Source organism: Epinephelus moara, chromosome 13, assembly GCF_006386435.1.
Source record: "Epinephelus moara isolate mb chromosome 13, YSFRI_EMoa_1.0, whole genome shotgun sequence".
Lineage (NCBI taxonomy): Eukaryota > Metazoa > Chordata > Actinopteri > Perciformes > Serranidae > Epinephelus > Epinephelus moara.
The window spans coordinates 12981382-13008408 of record NC_065518.1 but is presented as its reverse complement, the minus strand read 5'-3'; the positions used below and the strand labels follow the sequence as shown (position 1 = coordinate 13008408).

Genomic DNA, 27027 nt, shown 5'->3' with positions numbered 1-27027 from the left:
GGAGATAAGAGATGTGTGTGCACTGTATCTCTTTGAGGCATCATCACAATCAACCGCGCCATCCCATCATACATCCAGGGAGTGCTGTGAGTGCTGCACCCTTGTCTTATTACAGACAGCAGGTGCAGATGGTTAAAGGCAGGTGCTCGGCGGAAAAAAAAAAAGGAAAAGAAGAAGGAAAAAAAGAACAAGCACCTGGTCCCTCTGTTGTAGCAGTCTGGGGCTGCTCTCAATATGATTAGCTTTGTTTCTCCAACAGAGCGCAGCGAGGAACAAGACCTACAACTTCATTAGGGTGGTGCACAGCAACCCCCCTTCTTTTGCTTTTGTCCTACACTTGACTGCACTAAGTTAGAGGAGGACGGGGTGTCTGCGGAGATCAGGCTTTTATTAGGAGCCGCGGCTCTGTCACTGGAGTGGTGCCTCTCTGCGAGAATAGAGCTATAATCTGATGCATGTTCCGAGTCACGATGTGCAAGCACCGAAAAAGCACTGGCCTGATTTCACAAAGACCTGTGCAGAAAGTGAAAGAGAAGACCTCCTGACAAGCAGCAGTGAGTTCACTCCTACAAGAGTTTGGCTGGGATTCAGCGTGGCACTCTGACCCCCCCCCACCCCACCCCCACCACCAACTTTTTGTGCTTGAGCTCATATGTGCAGGTAGTGAGCTCTGCGTGTAATCACCAACCCCTGCTCGCAGCACTCCATTTTCGGGATGGTGTATCTTCAAGGACGAACAGAGGAAATGAGTGCTAATAGCGTGTTTGTATTGTCAGAGCTCGTATGCCCACAGATTTGCTTTATTCATGGCCTCACTTCATCTGCCAGCCAACCATTGAATAATTGAAGGAATTATCAGGCTAGGGGATCCAAAGCCCCTCAGAAATGTGTCATGCCCCTGAGCAAAGCCTGCAGAAAAGAAAAAAAAGAGAGAGAAAGAGGGGCCTCCTAATTCAGAGCAGTGTGTGTACGGCCGCACAACACAACCCAGTAATGCTCCACCTACATACAAAGACACACATAGAAAGTTAAAACACAGAGGTTGATGATGCCACAAATGGCAAGCTTTGACTGGCAGAATATCAATAGCTCATAACAGCGGGAGCCCATGCACGTCAGATAAATTTATGATTCCCTCCAAATGCTGCTCTCCTATTTTCCTCTGCATCAGAATGGGTGTTTTTGGAGTAGCAAGATTTCACCATGCAGTTTGGCTAGTGTCCCTCATACAAAGAATGTGACTGACGCAACATTAATCTCCAAACAAAGAGACTGGCACAACTACTCCGCACAATTTCAGGGCTATGAGGTGGCAACGTCAGTCTCGATTTCTCACTGCTCCTTCACGAGCTGTTCCACTTTCTCCGAATTCTCATTTAGATCAAACAAAACACTCCAGAAAGGAGGTGAAACGGTACCGTTTAAATCCGTGACACACATGCACACTGGGGACCTCCTTCTCATTTTCTAAACAGAGTCATGGCAAGAACTTTTAAATTTGCCATAATAAGGTGTGACCTACATGGGAGGGAGCCAAAGCTCAAACTCCAGCTCCCAGCAAGATTCCTGCCTATTGAGTATTCCAAAATGTAATGCATGAACGTTAAGGAGTAGAGAGCTTCCCCTCTAAAGACATAATTCTTTCACTTGGAGCATAGGTTAGAATGCATACCACATCCTTCAAGGTGAAAAGCGTGCAATATTTATTTTACTGATGCACTGTTTGGCACATTAAAAAAAAAAAAAAAAAACATTACCAACACCAGCCAGAGGTTGTAACATAATATAATCTCTCTGACACTGACATATGAAATACATCCCGTAGCTGACATTCATGAATAATGGCAGCTGTTTGGAGGAGAACAACTCTGAGGTCTATTTTCAAACAGGTTTCAGCTGCAGTGCTGCAAAACAACTATCCTGCTGTTTGTGTTGATGTCTGGAAATGCATCTTTCATGAACACGCGATAGTCTAACGTGTATATTTCAAACACACACACACACACGCACACACACACACACACACACACACACACATGCGGAAGAAGAGGACTTTCAGATTACGATTTGACTACACACTTACTGACAAATAAAGAAATGGATACTTCACGTTGCAACATGTTTCGTCATGCATCGCAGGATGGATGTTACATGATATTTTTTGCAGAGAGCAGATGTGTCACAAACTTTGTAAGGCTCCCCCCAGAATAGAATCTCGTGGGGGGAGAGCGGCAGTCATTCACTGTGTCCAGTGTCAGTGTGAGAGGGGAGACTATTCTCTGTGTGGGCTGGGGGCCTCGTTAAGGGTGGCAAGCATGTGGAGAGATCCTGCTGGCAGTTCAGAGAGAGCTGAAGCCCTCACAACGCCGAGCGAGGAAAACGTACTCGCACACAAGACTTATAATTGTAAGTTTTGCCCGTAATGATTTATAGCACTGTTCTCACAAAGGTAAATGCTCACATCTGGGAACAAGGCAACATTGCTGCAACAATGTTGAGGCAAGAAAAAGGTCAACTAATATATGCAACACCCTTATCATCAAGACAACATTTGTTGGCGCCTTCCAAAACTGTTAGAAATCATAGAAGAATAGGAAGTTTTATGATGTGACAAGGTTTGTTTCGGTCACCAGAACGACTCGGTTACAGTCAGGGGTGGAGACAGATTAGCAAACATTCAGGGCTGAGCCCAAACATAGGGGATCTGGGGTTATGCTCCTTTGGGGGAGATTTTAATCACATTTATAGCAGCTATTTTTCAAGCCAGTTTAGATAATTAAATGTTGAAATCTGTACATCATTTGGGAAAAACATGATAGTCGCCATGGAAAAAAAATCATCCAGTAGAGCCTACATCCTATTTTGTATCTCATTGTTCTCCAACTGTCTTCATCCTTCAGAAACCAGATCCCAACAACTGTCCTGTCACCTAAAAAGAGGCAAAAACTGTCTGTTACATTTTTTACGTTTCGGTAGGAATTTGGCGTAAACAGCATTACTAATCTTAAAACCTATTTCTGTTCTAGTATGCTGTAGTAGAGCTCACAGGATGAATGTTTAGCTGATTAATCTGCCACATTTAAATTTATGCCAGAATAATCTGGGCTGCTCTAACTGCAAATCAAGGCTCCCCAACAATGCCAAGTTAATGTGGGCTTCAATACTCCAATTTGAATATTAGGATAACAGAGGAACATTTACTCAGTTATGTAAGATTTCTTTAAAGGTTTGGGTTAATATCACTTCTTCGGTGAGATTAGAGGTCCTTTGTCATCATGATTACATTAATATCCACTTGGTGAAAGTCAGGGAAATGAGAGTGGTCATGGTTAAAGGAAACCAAATGCTTCTGCTGGAGTTTGCAGGGTAATGGGGATAGTGGCTGCAGACAGATACATTTCAGGACTAATCAAATAAAAGGATACAAGAACTTACAAGATCATGTGCAGGCAAGTGTTGAAACTGGGAATGTGGTCCACACAAATCCAAAAAGGGTTATGCAGAGAATAAGTCCATGAACCTGGCAGATACAGGGTCAGGTTAAAGTTCAGGTTAGGGTAACCAAAGGCTTTAAATCTGTGGCACATGGAGGGAAAACAACAAAGAAACTTTGATGAACTGGCAAAGAGTGTTTGAACTGCAGGGCTGATGAGGAAAGTGGGAACAGGTGAGTTGACGGGTGGGGTAGTGAGGTAATAAGGTAGGGAGGGGAAGTCTGAGGGCATCTGGTGGATGGAGGGAGAATGGCAAAGGTTTGGTAAGGGGGAATTAAAAATGTGGCTGGAGAGAGGTACAGTGGTAAACAAACATTCATTCATTCATTTTCTGTAGCCGCTTATCCTGTTGGGGGTCGTGGGGGAGGGCTGGAGCCTATCCTGGCTGTTATTGGGCAAGAGGCGGGGTACACCCTGGACAGGTCACCAGACTATCACAGGGCTGACACATTAGCCTTTTTTAGACAGGAGTTGTGCAAATTTGCAGGAAAGCCCAATCAGTCTTTTTTCAGCATTGGCAGTATGAAAACAAAATCGAGGAGTGCAGCAAAATGCCGCCTACCTACTTTTGTTTATACAGAATGCGGCTTTTTCGGGGCAATGGGGGCGTGAGCAAGTAACAAAATGTGTAGCTCAGCGTGTGACGTAAACAGTGACGTGGGAGGGAAGCCACGGCTGGTCAGGCGGCGATTCTCTCACAAGTCGGCCCGTTCTTCACCGTTCCGTCATCTGACGGTTAATGGCCTCTTCCTTTGCGAGGGCAAGGAGGGCGCGCAATTCTTTGTCTCCCCAGTTGCTCATCTTTACAGTGTCTGTCAGGTTTGTGTTTCCCTCTTGCTACTAGCTGCTCGCTAATTCCTGCTATCAGCTATTTTCTGTTTATCCACCACCATCAACAGCTCCTCCCACAAGTCATTAACAGCTCCTCCCACAAGTCATCAACAGCCTCTCCCGTTGCGGAAGGCTGCCTCGGTCTGTTTAAACTAAAAGGGTTCCGCCAATGTGACTACCCTACGAGGCGGAAAATTGGGCACCTCAGATCAACTCGCCAATCCGGCTCTGTGTGTCTAAACACTTGCAGCTTGCCGGCAAAACGGCCCAACATTCGCTGAAAATCGGGGCTATAGAGACAGACAACCATTCACACCTACGGACAATTAAGAGTCACCAACTGACCTAACCTGCAACTGTGGGAGGAAGCCGGAGTATCCAGAGAAAACCCATGCTGACACGAACATACAAACACCACACAGAATCCACACTCACCCACCTCGGGATTCCAACCCTCCACCCTCTTGCTGTGAGGTGACAATGCTAACCACTGCACCACCATGCCCGGTAACCAAACAGCAGTCTCCCATTTTGTCGCATCAAATTACTTCCTTCTTTGCTCCCTATAGAAAAAAGGTCATAATTAAAACTATGGCCACTAGAGGGCTTTGTCACTTAAATATTTACAACAGAGGTTAAAACAAAACTCAATGCAACACAAATGTCTGTGATTATAACCCCTCGTTGCACACAAAAACTGAATGTTTATTACTGTACAGTTAAACCAGGGAGTCTGTAAACCGAAAATGTAGGTAATAATTTTACTGTTTGCCTTAATTTTCTCCTCCAAATAAGTCTGGACTGGGTGTTACTGGCTGTTACTGTTCGTTCCCCTGGTGAGCACAACGTTGTAATTATGATACTACAAAAATAAAACCAGAGTTGTAATAAAGCTTTGTTGCAGGAGCTTAAGTTGAGTGTGGGTACATACAGACACAAAAACTCACATGTAGAATTTATAAAATCATATATATCACTTATTTTGCGTTCATGTGCGAAAGAGTCAAATCGTGGTTCTTGGACTCTTGTTATTCTTTTTTTTTTTTTTACCAAACCGTGTGTTCCTACAGTCCAAAAGACTTATAACAGATCAAAAATGAAGGCTGAAAGTGAAACCTGGACACACAGAGACTGGCATGTAACACAAAGTGTGACACCCTTCCCCCCAGTTAAGTAAGGAACTGTTCATACCCAACCATCATTCCCCCCCGAGTTAAACCCCATCTGTTCCTCTGGTGGAAAAGGGAAGAGAGAGAGGGAGGGTGAAGGAGAAAGAAGGGTGGGGGTGCTGAGGTGAGGAGAAAATCAGAGTGGGATCTGGAGACAGCCGTAGGAGAGAGATGGAGGAGGAGGAGGAGGGGAGAGGAAGGACGGCCAATGATGCTGGTAGTGTTGGTGGATGAGAGGAGGAGGAACCTCAATGCTCGGCCACTTGACGAATTCCTTGTGTGGTGCTCCTGAATGTACAAGTGGTCTCATAAGCAGGTGTGCTTCTGTGGCTCGGGAGAGAAGAAAAGAGCTCATCAGATAAAGGCAGTTTCATTGACAGGTGGTAACAGCAGCGAGCCATATTTGTGTGCATAAAATCGGGAAACAAAGTGGGTACGAAACTTTTCATTTCTGACAAAACCTGCCACGGCACGTTCGTTTCCTGTCACTTTCCCAGGCACGTCCAGGCAGTCACTTCTGTGTGGCCAAGCGTGGGACAGCCTCGTCCTCCCCCCGGCTTGACCTGCAGCTGCCACTCACACTGACATCACCAGAAAGCCTCTTGTTTTGTCTCTAAAACTCCTCCTCAGCCAAAGGTCAAGGTTCACTTTGTGGCGGGTGGGAGAGATTCCTCGACCACATATGGAGGGAAATTAGTGGGCTGGCTGCTTTACTGGGCGGATTGCTTGTGGTATGACAAACATATCCCCTTTCACACCCACACTATTTGTTTATCAGGTATTTAGTCAATATGTAAATGCTGAATTATGCATGAAGCTGCACAATGCTTAATTACACTTGCATGATTCGGATTCCTCATTCAAATTAGTCTGTTTGATACATGGACTATTCTCAAAGGGAGACATGTAATTACTGTACTATTTCCATTTGGCATCGTGACTCCTGCTTACATGTGTAACCAAGGAGGGATGTAAAGTCAAAGACACTTGTTCTGTCGTCTAAAAAAACCCCTGCTTTTTACTGCACTTACACATTTTCCCCCTCACACAAAGAGACTTTCTCTTTCTTCACGGTTATAATGACGGCATGAAAGCTCTGGGTTTGTGAATTCCAAATCCTATTTACCTCTCCTCAACATTAAAGATCCTTAGTGAGGAGCACTTTGCTTGAAACTATTTGATGATAAAAGCTTTTGAAATATTGATTTGAATGTGAAATTGAGAGGCAGTCGTGAAGGCATCAGTCAGTGTTTTTCTCTTTTAATCCAAACTTCTTTATCTGAGGGCAAGAGAAGCAGGGAGGGAAGGGAAGGGAGGGAGGGAGGCACATGTGGGGGAACATCTGTGTGTGTGATTCTTGCGAGAGCACACATGTGTATGCATTTGTGCAGTCGTGGGCGTTGTGCTTGTGAGCGTGTGTGCAAGCTACGTGTATTCCCGTGTGTATTTTCTGTGTGTCTCTCGCCGAGTGAGGTGAGAGACTGCTTGATTTTTGAACCACTGTAAACAAGCCAGAGCCTTGTTAACGATGCCACTCAGAGTTAATGCGCAAAACAACTTTCAACTCAAAATCCGCTTTTCAAGAAAGTCTGAATTCCTCGCTTATTACTGCAGAATAAATGCTGATCCGTACTCTACCTCAGTATGGCGGCGGAGTCTTTGGCAGCAGCTACAAATTCCCTTTCAAACACAGTGAAACATAGCACATAGCGTGTGTATACCCAGGTAAATGTATTTCCATAACCTGTCATCAGGATAAAAACACACGCGCACACATGTCAGCATTTCCACAGTAGGCCTCTGACAACAGGCGACACATGCAGAATGCAGAGAAGAATCCCACCCTTTCTTATTCTGCTCTCAAAATACACCTGACACATTCACAAACACACAGAAATGCAACAATGCAAAGCAAAATGTCTACCAATAAAACCACAGAGAAAACCCAATATACTTTTGCAAAAATATTCCTCATCCTAAAATGAAAAAGGACACAGTAGAGTTTTTCCCTGATGCAGCTCAGATCCATAGCTTAATCAAAATGTCAGATACATTTGTGGGGCAAATAAAAATGCAAAACATGTCTATAAACATGGGGAAAAATCAATACATTGAAAAAATGAGTGCCAATGTGCCATAAAAATAGAGACTGACAGTTACAGCAGTCCTGCCGACTAGTTGATACCCTTCTATGTGTTGAGGTTGCCCTCTACTGGCCCCTCTTTCTGCAGCATGAAAGATGAGTTTATCTGCTTGAGGGCACAATGTTATGAATTCCTACATTTACATTTTAATACGGCAGTTATACCCGACTTCACTGAAGGTATAGATGCTAATCTATGGCCTGTCAAATGAGCAGTGTAGTTTAATGCAGATGAAGTGCTTGAGCGTGTATAAATAGATATGTAAGTACTTGGAAAGGTTTGTATGTAAATATGTAAATATTGTCTGCAGTATTTAGGATGTTGTCTTTTAAATTGGATAATGTTTTAATACTTTTTTAGGCTTCCGGAGGTTTTTAAAAACTACCACAAGTTCAGTCTTGTCAGCGCTGATCTCGGATAGATGTCAGAGGTTAGGTACACACCTTGAATTTTATTTTGAGTTCTTCTGTCTACTTGTTATGTGTAGGACTACAAATGGAGATAAGTGTTTCGCTAAATCTGGTGCAACTATGTTTTTATTTGTTGTGAATGATTAATATCATTGCACACTGTTCGTCCATCCATTTTCATCCGCTTACCGAGGGCCAGGTCGTGAGGGCAGCAGGCCGAGCAAAGAGCCCGAGACATCCCTCTCCCCAGCAACGCTTTCCAGCTCCTCCTCGGGGACCCCAAGGTGTTCCCAGAACAGATGAGATATAAAATCCCTCCAGCATGTTCTGGGTCTGCCCCGGGGCCTCATACCAGTGGGACGTGCCCAAACCACCTCAGCTGACCCCTTTCGACATGGAGGAACAGCGGCTCTACTCCGAGCTCCCTCCAGTAAGTAAGTATTTTTATTTAACCACCAAGAAACATGGAGCATATACACTCTGAACACACCACATCCAAACCCAGCCTGCCCCTGGCCTGCACAGACAGACAAATGAACACCGCTAAATACACTTAGTACACATGAATATACAAAATATACAGAGTCAAGGTAGACTGATAATAATCAGGTATTGCAATTGAATAAACAGCAACCGAATTGACCAGAAAAATAGTAAGGCAATATTAAGAACACATAGGCATTAGATCACGTCTTGAAGAACAGACATTGACATACTGATCCTTGAGTGATATATTTGAGCTTTTCCAACTTCAAGTAATTCTTGACAAATAAAAGCCTGAAGGTCTGGTTTTTTTTTTTTTTAAACTTGAAATTTAAACAAGCCAAACAATATCACCGTCACCCACTCACTGCTACAGTGCTATTTGACATTTACATTGTTTATCAATGTCGCTACAAAATGTGCCAGCATTAATTTTGGCATGTGTATTTCAATGTGTGTTAAGGAGGAGGAGGTTCAGGAGGAGAGGTCTACTATCATGGACATCGATCAGAATGCATTAGCCACTGAAACTTTCCTTTGCACACAAAGATTTAGTTTCAAATGGAAGAACTTGTAGTTAAACATAAATGAGGAGAGCGGACACAAACACAAAGTTAGAACTTGAGTGAAATTAAACAAATGTCCATCTTAATAAGGGTAACTAATGCTCTAAATGAAACTAACAATGTACAAGATAGACTAAAGAGAAAGAAACTGCCTACCACCACTGGCGCCCCACGTGACGATGAAGAAAGGATGATCATCATAATACATCAGTATTATAGGCCTATGCTTGTTTCAGTGCATATGCTCCTTCCTGCCAGCTGCTCCATGTGCCTTGAAATGAATGAACCTCCTCACCCACCGCCTGGTTCAGATGCATTTTGTGGTCCATGGTCATATCTGAGAATATAATCTGAGTGATGTCATCAGGGTTGTCTTGGCTTGAAGACTACAAATTTCTAATATAAGATATTATATGTCAATAGGGATGAGCGAGTATAACATTATCTGCATCTCCATCTGTTTAGTCAACAAAATTATCTTTATTTTCATATGTATGCTCAGAATGGGCGGAGTCTAGACACAAAGTGGGTGGGTATTGATTTATTTATTTTTATTTATTTTTACCACAAGGAAACACATCGACCCAAATGATGATTTTCCTCATCACGAGTTTAGATACTGACACATTTTACTCTTATGATACTCGGAAAAAGTACATCATCCATACCAGATATTTGTTCCATCTGGGTATTTGGCTCAGCTCTATAAACCTGGATTAAAACAATTTGGGAATTGAGTTTGAGAGATGTGGGTTTTTATCAAGCAGGGAGGGTCTAACAAAAGATAATGTTCGAGTTGCATTATGGGAAGTGTAGGATCCGGTGTTTTTGGAACACAGTAGGGATTAAAAGTTAGGCTATTTCGATTTCTGCTGCTTCATTTTGGACTACTCTTTGTTTAGATTTGTCTCCTGCAAGTCCCTGAACTTTCTGGTCCTGCACTACTAAATCACTGGAGTGCCCCTTTAATTGATAAGCTGTTGATCAAACACTTGTTAATTATGAAAATGTATTGGCAACAAGTTATCAGAGAAGGTTACATTGCATTTTGCCCATTCTGTTATTACTTCTGTGTCAGGCATGATCTGTTAATAATTCCACTCGAGGTCTAAATGCAAGTCAAGTTAAGATTTATCCGACTGCTGCCTCATAATGCAACTTGAATTGTGTTAGACCTTTTTAATGACGAGACACTAGAAAGATAAATGGGTGTGGATTTCAGCTGGTGGGTGATAATGAGTGAGGGAGGAGGAAATATAGAGGTACACCATAGTAGGGTAGGGGAATGTGATGCAGGAAGCCGTTCCATCCTCATGAGTCCTCTCCATCCTACTGATCAATACCCTTAAAGTAATGGAATTGTTTGTTCCTTTTCCTGATGAGGTTAGCACTTCACTCGCTCTGTTTCTACAAGGGCAGACAGGGCATGAAAGATTTTCACAGTGCTGCTGTGTGAATATTATGACATGTACAATGAACAATTTCTCAACTCAAGCGTACAATAAATTGAAACTATTCAACATTCTTCCCGCAAGATCTGACTCACGGAAGAAAATGCCATCATTTCTATGGCAGGGGAAAGGGTGGAAATGTTCTCTTTCTGTGAACATATTGAATGTGATATCATCCTTGAACTCAATATTAAGTAAACTCTGGAGAGGTGACAGGACAACAAGGATATCCTCAAAGGGCCGGAGCTTGACAGCAAGAATATGAGGATACATTCAAATGTAACACACTACTTAATCTATATGCCACGGTCTGTTAAAGGGACAGCTATCCCCAAAATCAAAGATACACTGTTTTTCTCTTACCTGTAGTGCTATTTATCAGTCTAGATTGTTCTGGTGTGAGTTGCCAAGTGTTGGAGATATCGGTCATATAAATGTCTGCCTTCTCTCAAATATAGGGGAACTAGATGGCACACTTTCGTCCAATACTTTGGGAAAACTAAACAATGTCTCTTTTCATGAATCATGACCTGGTTACTTAAGATAATCCACAGCTCTTGTTGTGAGCAGTTTTTAGGCAGGAACTATTTTCTTTCTAAAAAATTACACCCACCACCCAAATCACCATGCATAATCTAATCTAGGTTAGGTTAGGTACGTAACTTTACATTGAGTCCATAATATTAAGTTAAATACCTAACGTGATTCTAACTTGTTAGATATCATAATCATACGGACCATTACATGAGGATTTGTTGTACAACAAGGTCTGTGGATTATCTTGAGTTACCAGGTCATGATCTCTAGAAAGAGACATTGCTGTTGAGTTTTTCAAATGTATTTTTTGGCGCTTTGAGCACCACAAGCCAAGTGCCATCTAGTTCCATTATACTGGGGAGAAGGCAGACATCTCTACAGCCGATATCTCCAACACTCAGCAACTCACACCAAAACAATTTAGATTAAAAGGCAGCGCCACAGGTAAGAGGAAAAATATGTATTTTTGATTTTGGGTTGAACTGTCCCTTTAATCTAATCCCATGGCACACACACATACACACACACAATTATTCCAATGTTTTCCACACCGCTCTGCGACAAAAAATGAGGCAACAGCACTGCAAGTTATTTCCACGTCTTGGCAGAGTTTGGGAGATTTTTGTTAAATGAATGTGCTGCAGGAGTTTTGTCCCATTCTCCTGTTTCTGAAGTGCCTCCCATGTGGATTCCTGTGCCATGACACAGGTTTTTGTATCTCTCCGAGGCTGCTGCGGCTCGGGCTCCATCAGCATGACTGATCTCATTTATCCCAGTCGCATCCAAAGAGGCCCGGGGTGTAGGGAAGAGAGCTTCAATAGCAGCACTGTTAGTGCAAAAGCACAGATCATTGAGCTGTGCAGTGTGGCAGCCGGGGACTCGCATGTGTGAATAACAGTTTGTATTTAGGATTTCTCTGTATGGGGAACTCCAGGGTGCAGGAGATGTATGGTGCTTCATAATGGGATAAACAAACAGATCACAGGCCTCTGCTGCACTGCATCATCTTGTGCACTGGATTCAATATTAGTCTATCAATAATTCCTGCTGAGATGTCAACCACGCAGCAATGTACTGCAGCTACAAACATATGGCGCATTAGATTCAAACAAATGTGTCTTCACGCTGAATTACAGGATGTTTATTAGTTCTTGGGGAGAGATAATATGCCTGTTACTATTGTAATAATAAAAAGGAATCTCAAAATGTTCACGTGGACTTGAACCAAGCGGTCAGGAGTGATGACTGCTGCTATTCAGCCACTCAAAGCCTCTAAAAAATACAAGGAATATAACCTGAACACAAGCACACATCTTTAGCAGAGGAAGATGAATGAGGGCATTTATTTGTATGCTGTTTTTGCCTTCGCAGACAGAGAATCTCATTCTATACATGCCTGAGCATGATTATCATCTCATGACATCTGTCTCTGTAGCCCCACTTACCATGACATTTCTTTCCTTTGCTTGTAATTGATTTCTACTTCAATTTATTAATATAGCCTATGGAGCGCCTGGAGCACAATGCTAGTTATCTGGGGCCCACCAGGAGCCTAATATCCTAAGATGAGCAGAATTAATAAGAGTGTTCAAGTGAGATATTGATTAGAGAATCGATGTCTGTTGCTTTGCTCCGTGCTCAAATGATTACTGTAAAATGGAACAGCATTAAGTAATAAGGCAAGTCCCCCTTTTCAATCATTTTTTGCCACAATTTCAATATGCTCTTTCTTGATTGATAATGTGTAAATCTTTAACCATTTCTTTCATAACAAGAAGGAATTCAAAGAAACGCATCACCGGATAGATGTTTTCCACCACCTCCAGGTTTTTATTGATAAAGCGTATGTTGTTTTCTTGCAGGTCAGCCCACAAGCACTGCACGGGATGAATCACCACAGAGCATTGAAGGGATTTTTGCAAAGGGAAAATCGTGGTTTCCAGCCCCGTGAGGCAAACTTGTGATTTCTTATATTGGGCTGAAACTGACTTGACTTGACTTGATATTCTTTCCTGCCTGCAGGCAGCTATAGATTAGAGTTTCTGCAAGCGATTTGGAGGGAAGTGTGATTTCATACATCCAGTGCAGATGTGCTGTCAGACAGTCAAGCTAACAAGAGGCCATGGGACCAAGTGAATCTACACATCCATCATCATCACAGGGCAACAACTGGATCTGGTTGTAATTTTGTATCCCTCCCAGCAACAAAGCGCAAACAAGAAACACTCAGAGGAATCTGGATGAATGTTAATGATGATAATTATGGTGATGATAATGATGATGATGATGATGATGATGATGGTTATGATGATGATATACATTTCAAATCATTATATAACATTTTTTTAAACACACATTTCAATCTGTGAGTTTACCCAGAAACCACTCTCAGTATTATGAATAAATCTCCATTTTTATACACGCATCGTAGTACAGATACTTTTATGCATCTTTCTTGAACTAATATAGGTCCAGTATATCTTACATAAGATGTCACTCCGTAGCTCTCAATATATATATTGTGTTAACCCAATCACAAGAAAAAATGTTGGCATTGTACATTTCTGCAAATCACTGATACCTAACATTTGCATGTTATTGTGTAGCAGATAAATTAAAACTTTATGTATCAATAACACTGTGGTTAACACGTAGTTAGGTTTAGGCACAAAAAAAATGGTTATTGTTCGGAAAATATCATGTTTTGGCTTAAAAAAAAAACAGGTATTAGGAGCACAACCACACTGGAAACATTGTGATGTCTTGTGATGACTTTTCGTGTGGCCAATATTCTGGCAGGAAATGCAGTAATATCTTAGTAAAAAAACAAATACTATCTGTGGTACTATATCCGCTGGAAAAACAGGGACAGGTTGCTAAAAGACACCCATGTTCGTTGCCTAAAAAGACGATCCAAAAAAAAGCCACAGATCACTAAAAATTCACCTGTTTGGGGGCTTAAAGATGCAGGAAAAACGCCCACATTTGGTGCCCAAAAAGCAGCTGGAAGCACACTCACAGGTCTCTAAAAACACCCACATTTGGTGCCTAAAAAGTCACTGGAAAAACACTAAAATGTCTCTAAAAAAACACACCCACATTTGGTGCCTAAAAAGCCCCTGGAAACACACTCAAAGGTCTCTAAAAAAACACCCAAATTTGGTGTCTAAAAAGCTGCTGGAAACACTCACGTCTCTAAAACACACCCACATTTGGTGCCAAAAAAGCTGCTGGAAACACACTCACAGGTCTCTAACAAATACTCACATTTGCTGCCTTAAAAGCTGCTGGAAACACAGCCACAGGTCTCTTAAACACCCATGTTTGGTGCTTAAAAAGCCCCCTGGAAACACAGTCACAGATCTCTAATACATGCCCACATGTGATGCCTAAAAAACCTCTGGAAACACACTCACAGGTCTCTAAAAAACACCCACATTTGTGCATAAATAGCAGCTGGAAACACACTCACGGGTCCCTGAAAAACACCCACATTTGTGTCTCAAAATCCACTGAAATACACTCACAGGTCTCTAAAAAACACCCACACTTGGTGCCTAAAAAGCAGCTGGAAACACTAGATACTAAAAAACACCCACACTTGGTGCCTAAAAAGCAGCTGGAAACACTAGATACTAAAAAAACAACCACATTTGGGGGCTGAAAAACTGCTGGAAACACAGCAATGACACAACTGGTTTTGTTGTTTGTTGGTCTCGAATGGTGGCCTGCAGTGGTCTTCAGCTTGGCAGGCATCTGACTTCGATGACACACCATCCACCATCCCTCCCACCTCTTGATACCATAGTCAGCTTTTATATACATCATTTTAGAAACATTTTAGATATAATATGTATGGGGCATGCCAATGAAACACATTTGTAATTTCCAGAAACATACAATGCCAACATTTTCTTCTGGCAACTGGGAGATTGAGAGGTATGAAATTATTTCCTGTTTTTGCATAAACATCCCCTTTTCTTTGTAAGTGTGCCATTTGATAGCATTTTCTCCACAGTGTAAGTAAAATGAGGTGTCTGTATAAAGCATGAGTGAACTATCTATAAATAAGTATATTCTCCCTGACTCTCTAAATATCTTAATCATAGGAGGTCCTTTGGGATTGTTTTCATGCCAGTATGCATTTGGCACCTCTAAGTGAGAGACAGACAGAGCAGCTGATATATTAATAACACACCTCATTAAAAAGTAAGCCAACAAAAATATTCAGTTGTTTTTGTCTTTAAGATCTTAAATTATAAACATTAAAAAAGTTAGACAATGGATGCTACACACATATGACAACATGTAAACATGTAACAGGTGAATCAGTAGACCCCATCAGTACACATCAGTACGGTTTAATGAGTCTCTGCTTCAGCAAACTCAGCGAGTTAGTTTGAGTGCAGTGGGATGAACGTTGCAGATGTCGAACCAGTGTTGATCCACCTCCTTGTGTGGCAGCAGGCCATTTTGCGGCAGAAAGGGCCGGCGCCAGCGTTCGCGGCTGCCCACCACCTGCCAGAAGTGTGTGCCCTTGAGTAGAAAGATGGCATTGTGGGTGTAGGAGAAGTAGGCAGCGTCGATGTTGCCATCTGGATGGTCCCCGCTCACCACTGGAGGGAAAACATCTCTGATGTTTTTGGGGAAGCCTCTTGCCAAGCTGTTGGCTTCCACGTCGAATGCATACACCTGTTTGAACAGATAATTGTTTCCCCTTCTTATATAGAAATCAATTCAATTACACTACGCAAGCAAATCACAGAGGAAGTGTAGCAGGTTTGTTTGCATGAATATGTTCTCTCATAATGCTAAGAAACAATCAATTACCTTGGGCTTTGGTCTCTCCAAAATTTATGTATGCATATATAAAATATTCTGTGTATTATATTTGTACCCTGTTGCCTCTTGGTTCCTGTCAAGCACAGAACAATAGCATGGCAGCTTAATAATACACCCAGAAACAAACAAGTAGTCCTATGCTATAATAACAGGCCTCAGGTTTTAATTTGCGTCAATTAGTTTGTGGTAATTTAAAGCTTCAGTAGGCAGTTTAATTTTAAAAATCCCATATTAAACTTTGAGCATATTGTAATTCAAGTGGTCTGAGAGAAAACTTCTGCACCTCTAGACTCTGTTTTTAGGCTTCAGAAAATCTAGCCTATGCCAAGATACTTTGGCCAATCACAGGCCATTTTTAAGAGAGTAAGAGAGGGCTTCTTCTTATTGGCTTTTCTACAGATGCAGATGCTGGTGCATGTCCCTTCAGTTAAAACCTGCAGAAAAAGTTGCTCTTCCTGCATCGCCAACAACTGCCTACACTACAAATCTAAACGAGAGTCTAAAAGAGAGGCTGACAATAAATGAGACAAAACACGTGTCAATATTGGCGAAGCATTTCAGAGATGGAAAGAAAATGTTGCTTATAGTTTAGTAGTTAATAGTTAGCCTTCTGCTAACATTTATGTAGCTAACGTTAGTTAGAGCATCAATCGCCGGTGGGAGAGTGGGCAGCAGCTCAGGAGAGGGACCCCAAACAGCAGCCGCAGCAACCCAAGTCCGACATGCAAACCCCAGCTCTGGAGAGACCAGACAGACTTCCCACTGGATCATCAAACTTTCTGTTGCTGCCTTTACACAAGTTAGACCTGGTGCTGCTGCTGGCCACAAGCCTGCTGTGACACCTGGCCCTGGGGGGGTTTGCTCTGGCTGAAATCGTGCCACTACAGCCGGCGACTGATGGTCCGTCTTCTGAGCTGCTGCCTGCTCTCCTCTAGGGGAAGCAGTCCACAGGAATAGAGAGGGAGGTGGACAGATCATGGTATGGCTAGCTAGCTAATTCTCGTCTCATTTGTGGTCTGATAAACAGAGAGAGCGGGGAAAGGAGATGCTGAGTCAATGTGCTGCAGGCAACTCTGTGTGGATCGATGTATGAAAAACACTAGGTTAGTGTATGAAGCATGTGCATATGCCCAGGGTTGTCTGGGAGAGCTGCAGTAGCAGGATGTATTTTCAAATTCTGCTGTGTATTTTTTGTTTGTTCGTTTTTTGGCCTTTTCCAGATACGATACGATATACTTTATTGTCTGCTTGCACAGAAATTTGTCTTACGGCACAGCAGGCCCTAATTGCAATGTATGCCTACCCGAGCTTTAATTAACACAACACAACACAACACTATGAATTAAGATCGGATTTAGTTTTAACAGACGGTTCCTCTAAAAGACAGGACCACAGAATGATTAATGGAAATGTAATCATGTAGGACCTGCCTTAGATATTATCTGACAAATTTGCGATTAATCAAATTATAAAGCTTGACACATTGTGATCCCCGGGAGTCTGTCACAATTTAAGAGTTGCCCACATTGTCTTGTCGGCAATTCAGTCCCTTAAACTGTCACCTCATTGGCCGTCTCTCACACAATCCTTAAATCTATTGCTGTTTCTAACCTAACTAATCTATGTGTCATGTGTCAGAAAGAAGATATAGATGCAATTCTTACAAGAGTGCCTCTGAAGAAGTAGATGCGAGAGTCCCTCCTGTCATAAAAGGCTGTGTCAATGGGACTGAACACCCCTGGGAAACCTTCAGAGATTAACCTTGGATAGTGGTGACCTTCAGGGTCCTGTCTATATGCCTGGTCATTCTCAGTGTCATACCTCCAGAACTGAGCACCTGTACACAGAAAAACACATCTTTAGAGGTTTATTATGACAATGATAAGCCTATGCAAACTACTGTACATATATGTATTTATAGAATTTACATTTGTAGGCTGGCACATTATGAAGCCCACCTTTAAAGAAGTACACAGCATCTCTTTTTCTGGACCACACATGCACATAGGCATCCACTCCATCCACGGGAATCCCACGCCAGCCAGCCTGCAGTGCAACTGGATCCCCAAAGCGTGTCCGGTTGTGTCTGTTCTCATATAGCCAGTACCATCCGTCTCTCATGAAATAGGTGTTAAAGCGGATGACAACCTCCCCGTAGGGCGTCCTCTCCTTCCTGATCCAATCAAATGCTGTGTTGAATCGACCCTTACAGGCCCCTGGGTTCAAACACAAGCACCTTATTAGAAGAAAACAAATTGGTTTTGTGTCAGTCTATTACTGTAAGTATGTAAAGGATCCTGAATCTATTTCTGTCTGGGGCTGTGTGTGTATGTGTCCACTAGATGGTGCTGTTACCACATACCATAGAGGTGCTGTATGGCCTTCCTGTCCATCCAGTCCATCTCAAAGCCTGTCTCCTGGGGCAGATAGCTCGGCTGCATTATAGAGCCAGCTCTGTAGATGTGGGGTAGACCCAAAACGTGGCCAATCTCATGAACTGCTACCTGACAGATAGATAAAAATGTTCAAATATAACCTCTGATTATCCTTTTCCATTACACATCTGATGATTCCTGTGATCGTTCTTACTTTGAGAAGGCTGATCCCACTGCCAGCATTGGGAGCAGTGAAATGTTCGTCGTCATCAAAGTGTATATCACCCAGGAACCAGGCGTGGGCGAATTCTTGACCAGTGCCATCAAACCTCTGATTGCAGCCCAGATGCCTTCCTGTGAGAAATATAGTGGCACAGCATAAAAAAAAATTGATTGCATTGATTTCTCTGTGATTTGAATAAAACATGATCTAAGCACGGTGCAATACATTACTTCACACAAGGGCAGTGGTAGAAGAAGTATTCAGAGTTTTAAGAACTGGACCCAGGCAAATTCAGATCCTTTACGAAATAAAAGCACAAATATTCCATTGTGAAAATGCTCAAAAACAAGTCACGTCCCGCATTCAAAGCCTAAAATACATAAGTATTTTTAGCTACATGCAGTTAAGGAACTATTTCACAAAAGAGATAAGGTCCGAACCAGAGGAAACTCCAGAAAATGGGCCTGATAAGATTGTAAACCGACTCCAGTGGTCCAGAGCTCGGTTGGCTAAGATTAGCTATGATACTGATACTACGTGCGACAGGTGTAAACAGTCTTCAGCCACTTTATGTCACATGTTCTGGTCATGCCCGAAACTATTTCATTTCTGGGATTTAATATTTAAAACTTTTTCAACAATGTTTGGACAGCTAGTTGCCCCATCCATGTCCATGGCAATATTTGGAGTAACTTCTCTAGATGTTTTTATTCATTGCATGTTTCATTGTTCAATTGCTTGATGGTATTTTGTGAAGCACTTTGTGAATTTCATTTCTGTCAAAGGTGCTACAGCAAATACATTTATTATAAAAATTTACACTTAAACATATTACAATGAGTGTCATATGTACTGGGTCGGACCTACCTGTGCCAAAGCCCAGCCTGATATCAACATCCTCCAGCGGGGAACGTGTATCCTCCACAAACTCCAGCGGAGACACCTCGCTCCACATCCTGAAGGCCAGTCTGAAGATGTACCTCTGGTCTTCTATGGACAGCTGGCTGCTGTAACCTTCTCCTATCAGCCTCCATTTTAACATCCTCTTAGAGAAGGCCATGTAGCCCGTTTCACTCAAATCTCTCTTGCGTCTGCTTTTGGACACAAGTGCGGCGAGGTGACGTTTCCTGCGTTGCACTGCTTCGCTCTGATGGGTGCTCACGCTGATATTTACCACTTGACCATCCATGGTGATGTAATGCGCGCTATTTGGAGAAGTGTTATTTAAAAAGGGATCATAGAAGTCTGTGTAATTCATGCTGGTGTAATTAGAAATGCCTGTTAGAATACTTTGTGTGTCATTTCCATTGAATATGTCATCTTCAAATGAGTTAAGACTACCAAAATAAGTATCAGTGGTTATATTACTGGCTGTGTTATTACTTTCAGTCTCAATAAAAGTGTTGCTGGAACTGTTTTCAGTATCTGAGGCACTGCTGTTCTCAGGTGCTACAGGGGTGTCCAGGTCAATCTCCTTGTCGGGGACTCCGCACCTTGGTTTGTTCATTGCCTGTTTAGTGGCCTCGTCAAACACCCCTGTGGCAGGCAGGCCTGATACCCTCTGAAACTCTTTAAGTGCTGAAATAAACGCTTCGCTCTCAGTTAGACTGTTGCGATCACCTTGATCACCAGCATCCCTTGAGTGATGCACCGAGGTTCCTTCCTGGATCGTGTCTTCAAGGCCATCCAGGAAGTCATCAGTAAAAGGGGTGTCTGAATCTTCAAACTGGATCTCGTCCCAGTTCACTGGCTTAATGAATCCATATCTAGAGAGAAATAACTGTAACAAGACACGACTGACATTTTACTGGTCCTGTAATCAATCATAAAATGAATAATCTGATAAAGTTTGAAAGAGAATTTAAAAATTATAAGAAGTCTTACCTCGGCTGTGTACTTGTCTGTTATAACCTCAGCTTGGTGAGAATCAAGGGTCTGCACATCAGAATGATCCCGATTATGGAAAAGTTTCTCTGCATCAGCTGAGCTAATGCTCGTCCAGAAAAGCAAAATCATCAGCTGGATAGAAGTCAGCATCGTGGCGTTGGTTTACTCATGCAACTGTATACAAGTAGGTAAGAAGCCGCGGTGCTTTTGTAGGCAGATCCTGAGTGTCTCCACACCCATCTAAAGGTGCAACTCTCTGAATGTGTCTCACTTTTATCAGCTCTGTGTGAAAAGTAAACTCGTTTTTACTGTCTCCAACTGCTACATCGTATTGATGTGTCATACACGCTCCATTGGTTTTAAATGGACTGTTGTTGACCTGTGGAAAGACATTGAGACTTCACTTTCATGTGGACAATAACAGTTAAGGACAACCGTGACTTCTGTTGACACCTGCTTTGAACAGGACACACACTTAGACACACTTTAGAGTTTTACGATGAATAACCAGTGACCAAACCTTCCACATCAAACTGCCCGAGGTTTATTTTCAACAACAAACCCTGCATTAAATTTCTTTAGCACGCGGCTTAACATGATTTGAATTATAATAACTTACATTATAAGGCTTTTATGGCACAAAAAGCTACATTTTCTCAGTGCAAATAAGCTGATGTATATACAAAAGTGGTGCAAGACAAACAGATAAATGACAGCACTTATAAATAATACAGAATATACAGAGAGAAGATAAAGTGGATGGATTTAAGGGCTGCAGCCTGTGGGGTGATCACTGTAGAGCTTTGGCTATCGCTGCTGCCAGGTGTTCGGCTGTTGGCTTCACCGCAGCGCAGCTGACACTCAGGCCTTCTGCTGTCATGGCGTCTTGTGTAGTCGGCCCTATGGCTGCAAACTGGACACAAAACTGAGTGTCAGAGCACTAGAGATCTGTTAAGCACTGTGGATTCATGCACAACTTTATGCGAGTGATTAAGAGGAGGCTGTACCTTTATTTGAGCCAGCTGTTCGCCTGACAGCCTCCGTACCACCTCTAGGCAGAACTTCACTCCTGATGGACTGAAGAAAGCTATGCTGGCTGGAGTGCCCTGTAAAAGCGAAGATGAAATTACCTGTTGCTACATTTAGAAACGCATTGCCTAAAATGCAGAAGCAGCTGGGTTTTACCTGCTCTGTGAAATAGTTCTTTATATTTTTCTCCAGATCTGGATGTTCCGCTGTTTGATAGACAGTCAGCGTCTCTAGGGGCACTCCTGGAAACAAAGAAACAGATCCCCGCGGTGATAAAGGTAGTGCAATTATTATCTTATAATTAGCGTAGCCCCAGTGGGACATATATCACCTTGAGTCTTAATCTCGAGGCACAATAGGGGAGAATGCTTACCATTTTCCCTTAAAGCTGTAGGCAAGACTTCTCTCTTGATTGAGCCACAGGGGAAGAAAAGTGGTGGAATATTTGTGTCCTCTCCTGTGATGAGAAGTATAAGGTCATATTAGTTATCACGGCTGTGAGTTTTCTATTAAACTGAACTGTGAGGAATGTTGGAGCGTAAAAGTCATTTCGTACGTTCAATGATAAGACGTGATAGGACATCTGCTGTCCCTGTGTCCTCGCCCAAAGGGTTCAGACCCAGACTCTGTACTGTGTAGGAAAAAGCACAAATAATTCAATTACTAAAAGCACAACTCATAAAAAACTGACAACAAAAAGACCAACTGCAACAACAGAAAAAAGAAGGTAAAGCACACAACAGGAAGGTGCTGCACCTGCTCGCTTTTTAAATACATTCACTGAATGTCACAGCAAACTGTCACTTGTGCACAACCTATTTCCAAATGACTGAAGGTAGTAACATCACTTCACACACTTGTGTCAGCACCAGGTGCCTGCCACACTCTGCTAAATTAGCATTAACATAGCAAGGGTTTGTAAAAAGCACAGATGTGTTTTAACAAAAATGATTTTAAGTGAGAGGTGTTTTCATATGTGACAACAACTCACCTAATGCAGCAGTTGCCTTCCCAACCACATAGATGGACTTGCTGTTCCATTTGTCTTTCACAGAGTTGTTCCATTCTGAGATAATAACGAGGAACAGGACAACATTTAATCAGGGAAATTGTCTTAAATCTCAGTTAGCAGTCCAGAAACAAGGTGCAGAGAAACACAGTCTCACTGTGGCTTCAAAATAACTGATGGCTTTACAATAACTATTGATCAGGAAAAAATAATGAAAATAAATGAGTTAAGATACCTAGGTGTTGTCTTTATTTACCCATAGAAGCTACCCAGCTATATCTGCATGCCATGACTCTAACATATCTCTTTTTTTGTGTAACCAATTGGGGTCAAACAACCTAATCAGCAGTGAAACCTACAATGTCATTATGGACACAGGCTTTTAAGTATCATTGAAGAACTCAGAAAGGTATCAAGCTTTGATAAATTTATAAATCTTTCATTTATAAAATAGATTTTTAAGTGTGCGAATGATCTTGCCGCAGAACCAGAAAGTCAAATAATTTTAAAATATAAAAAGCAAAAGGAGCCACCACGAGGGGAGCAGTTAGAGGAACTGTAAACCAGCACAATGCATAACAATATTCAGACAGTCCTCTTTTCCAGTTAAAGGCCCACAGATGTGAAATTCACTGCCATCCTTAACTCCATTTAAAGCTTTCAATACCCAGACAAAACTAAAACTACATTGGTTTCTATAGCATACAAATTTTGTTTACTTTTGTTGTTCTTAATTGTCATTTTCAGTCATTGTTCTTAACTGTAGTTTATAGTACTTGTTTCAGTTATTGTTTGTAGTTGTTGTTTCTTTTATTAGGCCTATATTGGAGTGTTATATTGTGTTTTATTCCTCAAAAGCCGTACCAGGGGCAGAGCCTGTGAATAAGCTACAGCTAGAAGTCCTAAATTGCATTGGTTGCGTTTTCTCTAAATGTAACAATGCCTGCATGTACTGTCCCTATCAAATAAATTAACAAATAAAATTTTAAAAACATATAGACATTTAGCCATATCTTTGCTTTCAGGGGATTTATCAGTGAGGTACAGAGTAAAATAATTACATGTATCCTCTCACCTTCCCGTCTTTCTTCTGCTTCCAAGCACATCTTCACAGCCTCCACTGCTCTTGGGCTAGTAAATATAAGACCTCCATGTTTTTCTGGTTGGAAAAGCTGAAATAAGGAGACACATTAAACAGATACATGATACAAAAAGCAATAAATATGTACACAAATGATACAAATACTGATCCAGTGATGAAGTAATTAATTTTACCTTGTCTGACAAGGTGTTCAATGAGACAAACTTAAAAGACAGCACAGGGATTAGGGTTGCTTTATGTCCATGTGAGGCCAGCTCCTGTGGAATCAGATTAAAAAAGAATTTTGTCAAAGTTTGCAGTGAAGTGCAAAGCATTAAAGGTGGAGTGCAGTACTGAAAACTGCTGAGGATACATATATGAACACAGTGCAGTGCATCTACCTTGATGTAAGGATCAGGTCCAGACTCTCCATCTCGTGGCTCTTTGAGAAGCAGTACATGCATCTCTACACAGACCTTAAAACGCTGGATCAATATAATGTATGGAGGAAAATACAATAAACCAAATCAGGGTGGAAGGTGAATGCTGCAGCCAAAGCAAGAAACTCACAACTGCAATAACACAGAGGACAGAGGGTGTGAAGGCACAGCAAGCTAAGCTACACCCTAAAACTGTCATATGCAACCTGCTGATAGCAATACTGTTGAGTCACGATTATTGGACTGTATAAACACGCATGTATGTAGCATTAGCTAAAACATGGCTCGTGTCTCCCTGTGTTATTGTTTACATTAGCAAGACGTACTGAATGACAGTTAAGCTAGCTAGTAACGTTAACCGTCCCCTTAACAGAACATGTCCGTAATGCCTAGTGATGATAACTTGCTAATTTCACTTACTGGTATGATATAATGATATAAATTCCGATAGTTACTCACAAAACTGCAAAATATTACACGAAATTCATGTACTTCAAGCTGTCACTACCGCTGTGTACACAACGACTTTCAGCCTTGGTCAAGAAGGGAAGTGTCACATTCAGTATTCGACCAGCCTCTCAAAATATCAAAAAACTGAGACAAATTATCATTTATCCCAATAAATCTAGAAATAATAATTAAATTACATGATGCAAATACATATTTGTGACAGAAACACAGCAGTTTAGGCACGCTCTAAATTACTGCTACCCCCTTTTTCCGAAAATGGTTTATTCCGTTATCGTGACGGGCGACAAGCCAACATTGCGGCTCCAACGGTTGCTATTGCAAGTAGCAACTCGTTCATATTCAGAGCCAAAATGGCGGCTGCTGACTTTCAGTTTCCTACCTCGGCGTAAGCTGAACTTTAACACTCGCCACGCCCACCCAGTTGACACGCGTGTTGCCTGTTTGCAAGCATGGCTTCTTCTGCTAAGAGGAGAGCGGTAGGTTTGGGTGAAAATCCCGAGCAAAGCGACAACAGCTCCGATGAGAATCCGGAGGAGGATGATGATTCCGGGGAGGAGGACAGTGAGGGCTCCGAGGAGGAGATCAATGAGGTAGACTCGACAAACAGTCCTTTGAATGTGGAGTCTGTGCATGGCCTTGCTAGCTAGCTAGTTAGTTAGCTAGCTAGCAAGCAGCTGTCGGCTAACGTAACAGGAAGCTACATTAGCATTTCTTACTGTTGCTGTCAACCAGGATTAAAAAGATTAATACTACTAGAACTAGAAAAACTGCAATGTCATATTTTAGTAGTAGTGTAACTCTAACTAGTTCAGCTTTAAAAAGTATTTAACAATGTACGTTACCACCGAAAATGCCATTGTTGTACTTCATTCATCAATTAACCGCTAATTAACTGACTGTGCTCCGCTGCAAATGCCCCTTTTATACATGTCTGTTTAATTTTTAATAATTTTATTTTTATGAAGTCCAATGTCAGTGAACGTTATCTTTAGTTAAAAATGATAAATTAAAAGTTAATTAAAAAACTACTTGACTGAAACTAAAATTGCTCATTAACCCAAAATGGTGCATGAAACACCTACTTGCTTAACTTAATTAAACTAAATTACATTAATTAAATACTTAGGCTTGTTGTTAACTGCTCTGTTTTATGTTTGTTTTGCATTCAGGAGGTCATGGTTGACTTTGAAGCTCACAGTGTCTCAGCCAACAACTTCAACGGCATCAAGAAACTCTTACAACAGGTTTGAGGAAATAACAATGTACTGCATTTAAATCACATGTCCGTATTATTACATGTGTCTGTAGACATGGCCTTAATGAGTTATGTTTGCTTACAGCTCTTCCTGAAGGCTCACGTAAATACATCAGAGATGACAGACCTCATCATTCAGCAGAATCATGTTGGAAGTGTCATCAAGGTGAGTCTCTTGATAGTTAAACCCTACAGGTGACTTTCTGCAGTTTCAGTTCTAACTTGTATTCTCTTGCCTCCTCACTTTGCTCCAGCAAGCTGAGGTGCCGGAAGACAGCGACGACGACGACCCAGATGAAGTGTTTGGCTTCATCACTATGCTCAACCTCACGGAAAGAAAGGTGACACCACCACGATGCAGCGCACACCAACCTCCAGCCTAATTGGCTATTTGGGGCTCCGATAATGTAGAAAATTAACACGCGTGGTGTCGTTTTGCTGTCGGCAGGGTGTGCAGTGTGTGGAGGAGGTGAAGGAGCTAATCGTGGACCAGTGTGAAAAGAACTCTACCCACAGTGTGACGGAGCAGCTCGAGCAGATCCTTAACGACACCAGCAAACCTGTGGGGCTGCTGCTGAGCGAGCGCTTCATCAACGTGCCTCCACAGATCGCCCTCCCGCTGCACAAACAGCTCCAGTGAGTTCTACTCTTGTCTTAAACGGATACCTGACCCAATTAGCTACTTTTTATGAATGCATTCAAATTTGAAATAGTTGCTAAGGGTTCTGTTAGCTAAAGGAGTACCTGTAGTATCTCTGTGGTTTGAAAAGAAAAATGGAAAGCGTCCTTGTTCACGGCCAACACTAAATTTTTGAGAGTGCTGTGTGCAGGAAACTGAATTTCTTTTTGTCCTCCAGGGAAGAAATAGTCGAAGCTCAGAGGACGAATAAGCCCAGTGGGAGGTGTCACTATTGTTTGATGATCAGCAAGACGTGCAAGGAGGCAAGCAAGAGTATTCCAGCCAGAGGAGGAGCTCCCAAAGACGAGTATATGTTTGTCAATGCAGAGGAGGAATTCTTCTATGAGGTAACTGCAAGTAAATGCAAACTAGATGTTCAATAATATACAGGAAGCGCTTTGAATACAGCATTTGGATGATAACACTGACACTTTATTGCTATACTAGTCCATATCCATTGAGTACAGCATACCATACCATGACTTACTCATGCCAAAAATTAGAAAAAAAACAACAACATTGGTCCACAGGGGGAGCCACAGCGATCGGTCGCATTTTAGCCATTTTTAAGCATTTTTCTGTTGTTATAGCGCCACCCAGTTGCCAATTAGAGTTAAATTTCTCCAGTCACCTTGAGGCGTCCTGTTCTAC

At 42.0% G+C, this 27027-nt stretch overlaps 3 protein-coding genes across 5 annotated transcripts in view; 1 reads left to right on the top strand and 2 right to left on the bottom strand.

The window, feature by feature from the left end:
• Positions 1-12909: 12909 nt before the first annotated feature.
• Positions 12910-20805, bottom strand: mmp21 (matrix metallopeptidase 21). Its single transcript, XM_050060657.1, has 7 exons — positions 20410-20805; positions 19393-20305; positions 18517-18656; positions 18290-18431; positions 17886-18143; positions 17592-17764; positions 12910-15777 (listed from the first exon to the last, which is right to left on the bottom strand). Exons 1-7 carry the CDS (start codon positions 20560-20562, stop codon positions 15472-15474), a joined length of 2085 nt encoding a protein of 694 aa, XP_049916614.1. The 5' UTR covers positions 20563-20805; the 3' UTR covers positions 12910-15471.
• Positions 20806-20933: 128 nt separating this feature from the next.
• Positions 20934-24523, bottom strand: uros (uroporphyrinogen III synthase). 3 transcript variants are annotated; one of them, XM_050060659.1, is made up of 10 exons: positions 24431-24523; positions 23933-24016; positions 23726-23809; positions 23526-23622; positions 22433-22507; positions 21998-22072; positions 21815-21898; positions 21598-21683; positions 21420-21518; positions 20934-21325 (listed from the first exon to the last, which is right to left on the bottom strand). In XM_050060659.1, exons 2-10 carry the CDS (start codon positions 23993-23995, stop codon positions 21203-21205), a joined length of 786 nt encoding a protein of 261 aa, XP_049916616.1. In that variant the 5' UTR covers positions 23996-24016; positions 24431-24523; the 3' UTR covers positions 20934-21202. The 3 variants fall into 3 exon arrangements, with proteins under 3 accessions (XP_049916616.1, XP_049916617.1, XP_049916615.1); XM_050060660.1 differs by having other exon boundaries at positions 24392-24510; XM_050060658.1 differs by lacking the exon at positions 24431-24523 and having other exon boundaries at positions 23933-24368.
• A 318-nt stretch (positions 24524-24841) lies between these two features.
• The window catches only part of bccip (BRCA2 and CDKN1A interacting protein), a 3455-nt gene continuing 1269 nt past the window's right edge, over positions 24842-27027 (top strand). The window contains exons 1-6 of the mRNA XM_050060586.1: positions 24842-25032; positions 25612-25686; positions 25783-25863; positions 25952-26038; positions 26146-26333; positions 26555-26723. Coding sequence (XP_049916543.1) covers positions 24892-25032; positions 25612-25686; positions 25783-25863; positions 25952-26038; positions 26146-26333; positions 26555-26723 — 741 coding nt within the window. The 5' untranslated portion in view covers positions 24842-24891. The remainder of the gene's footprint in view (positions 25033-25611; positions 25687-25782; positions 25864-25951; positions 26039-26145; positions 26334-26554; positions 26724-27027) is intronic.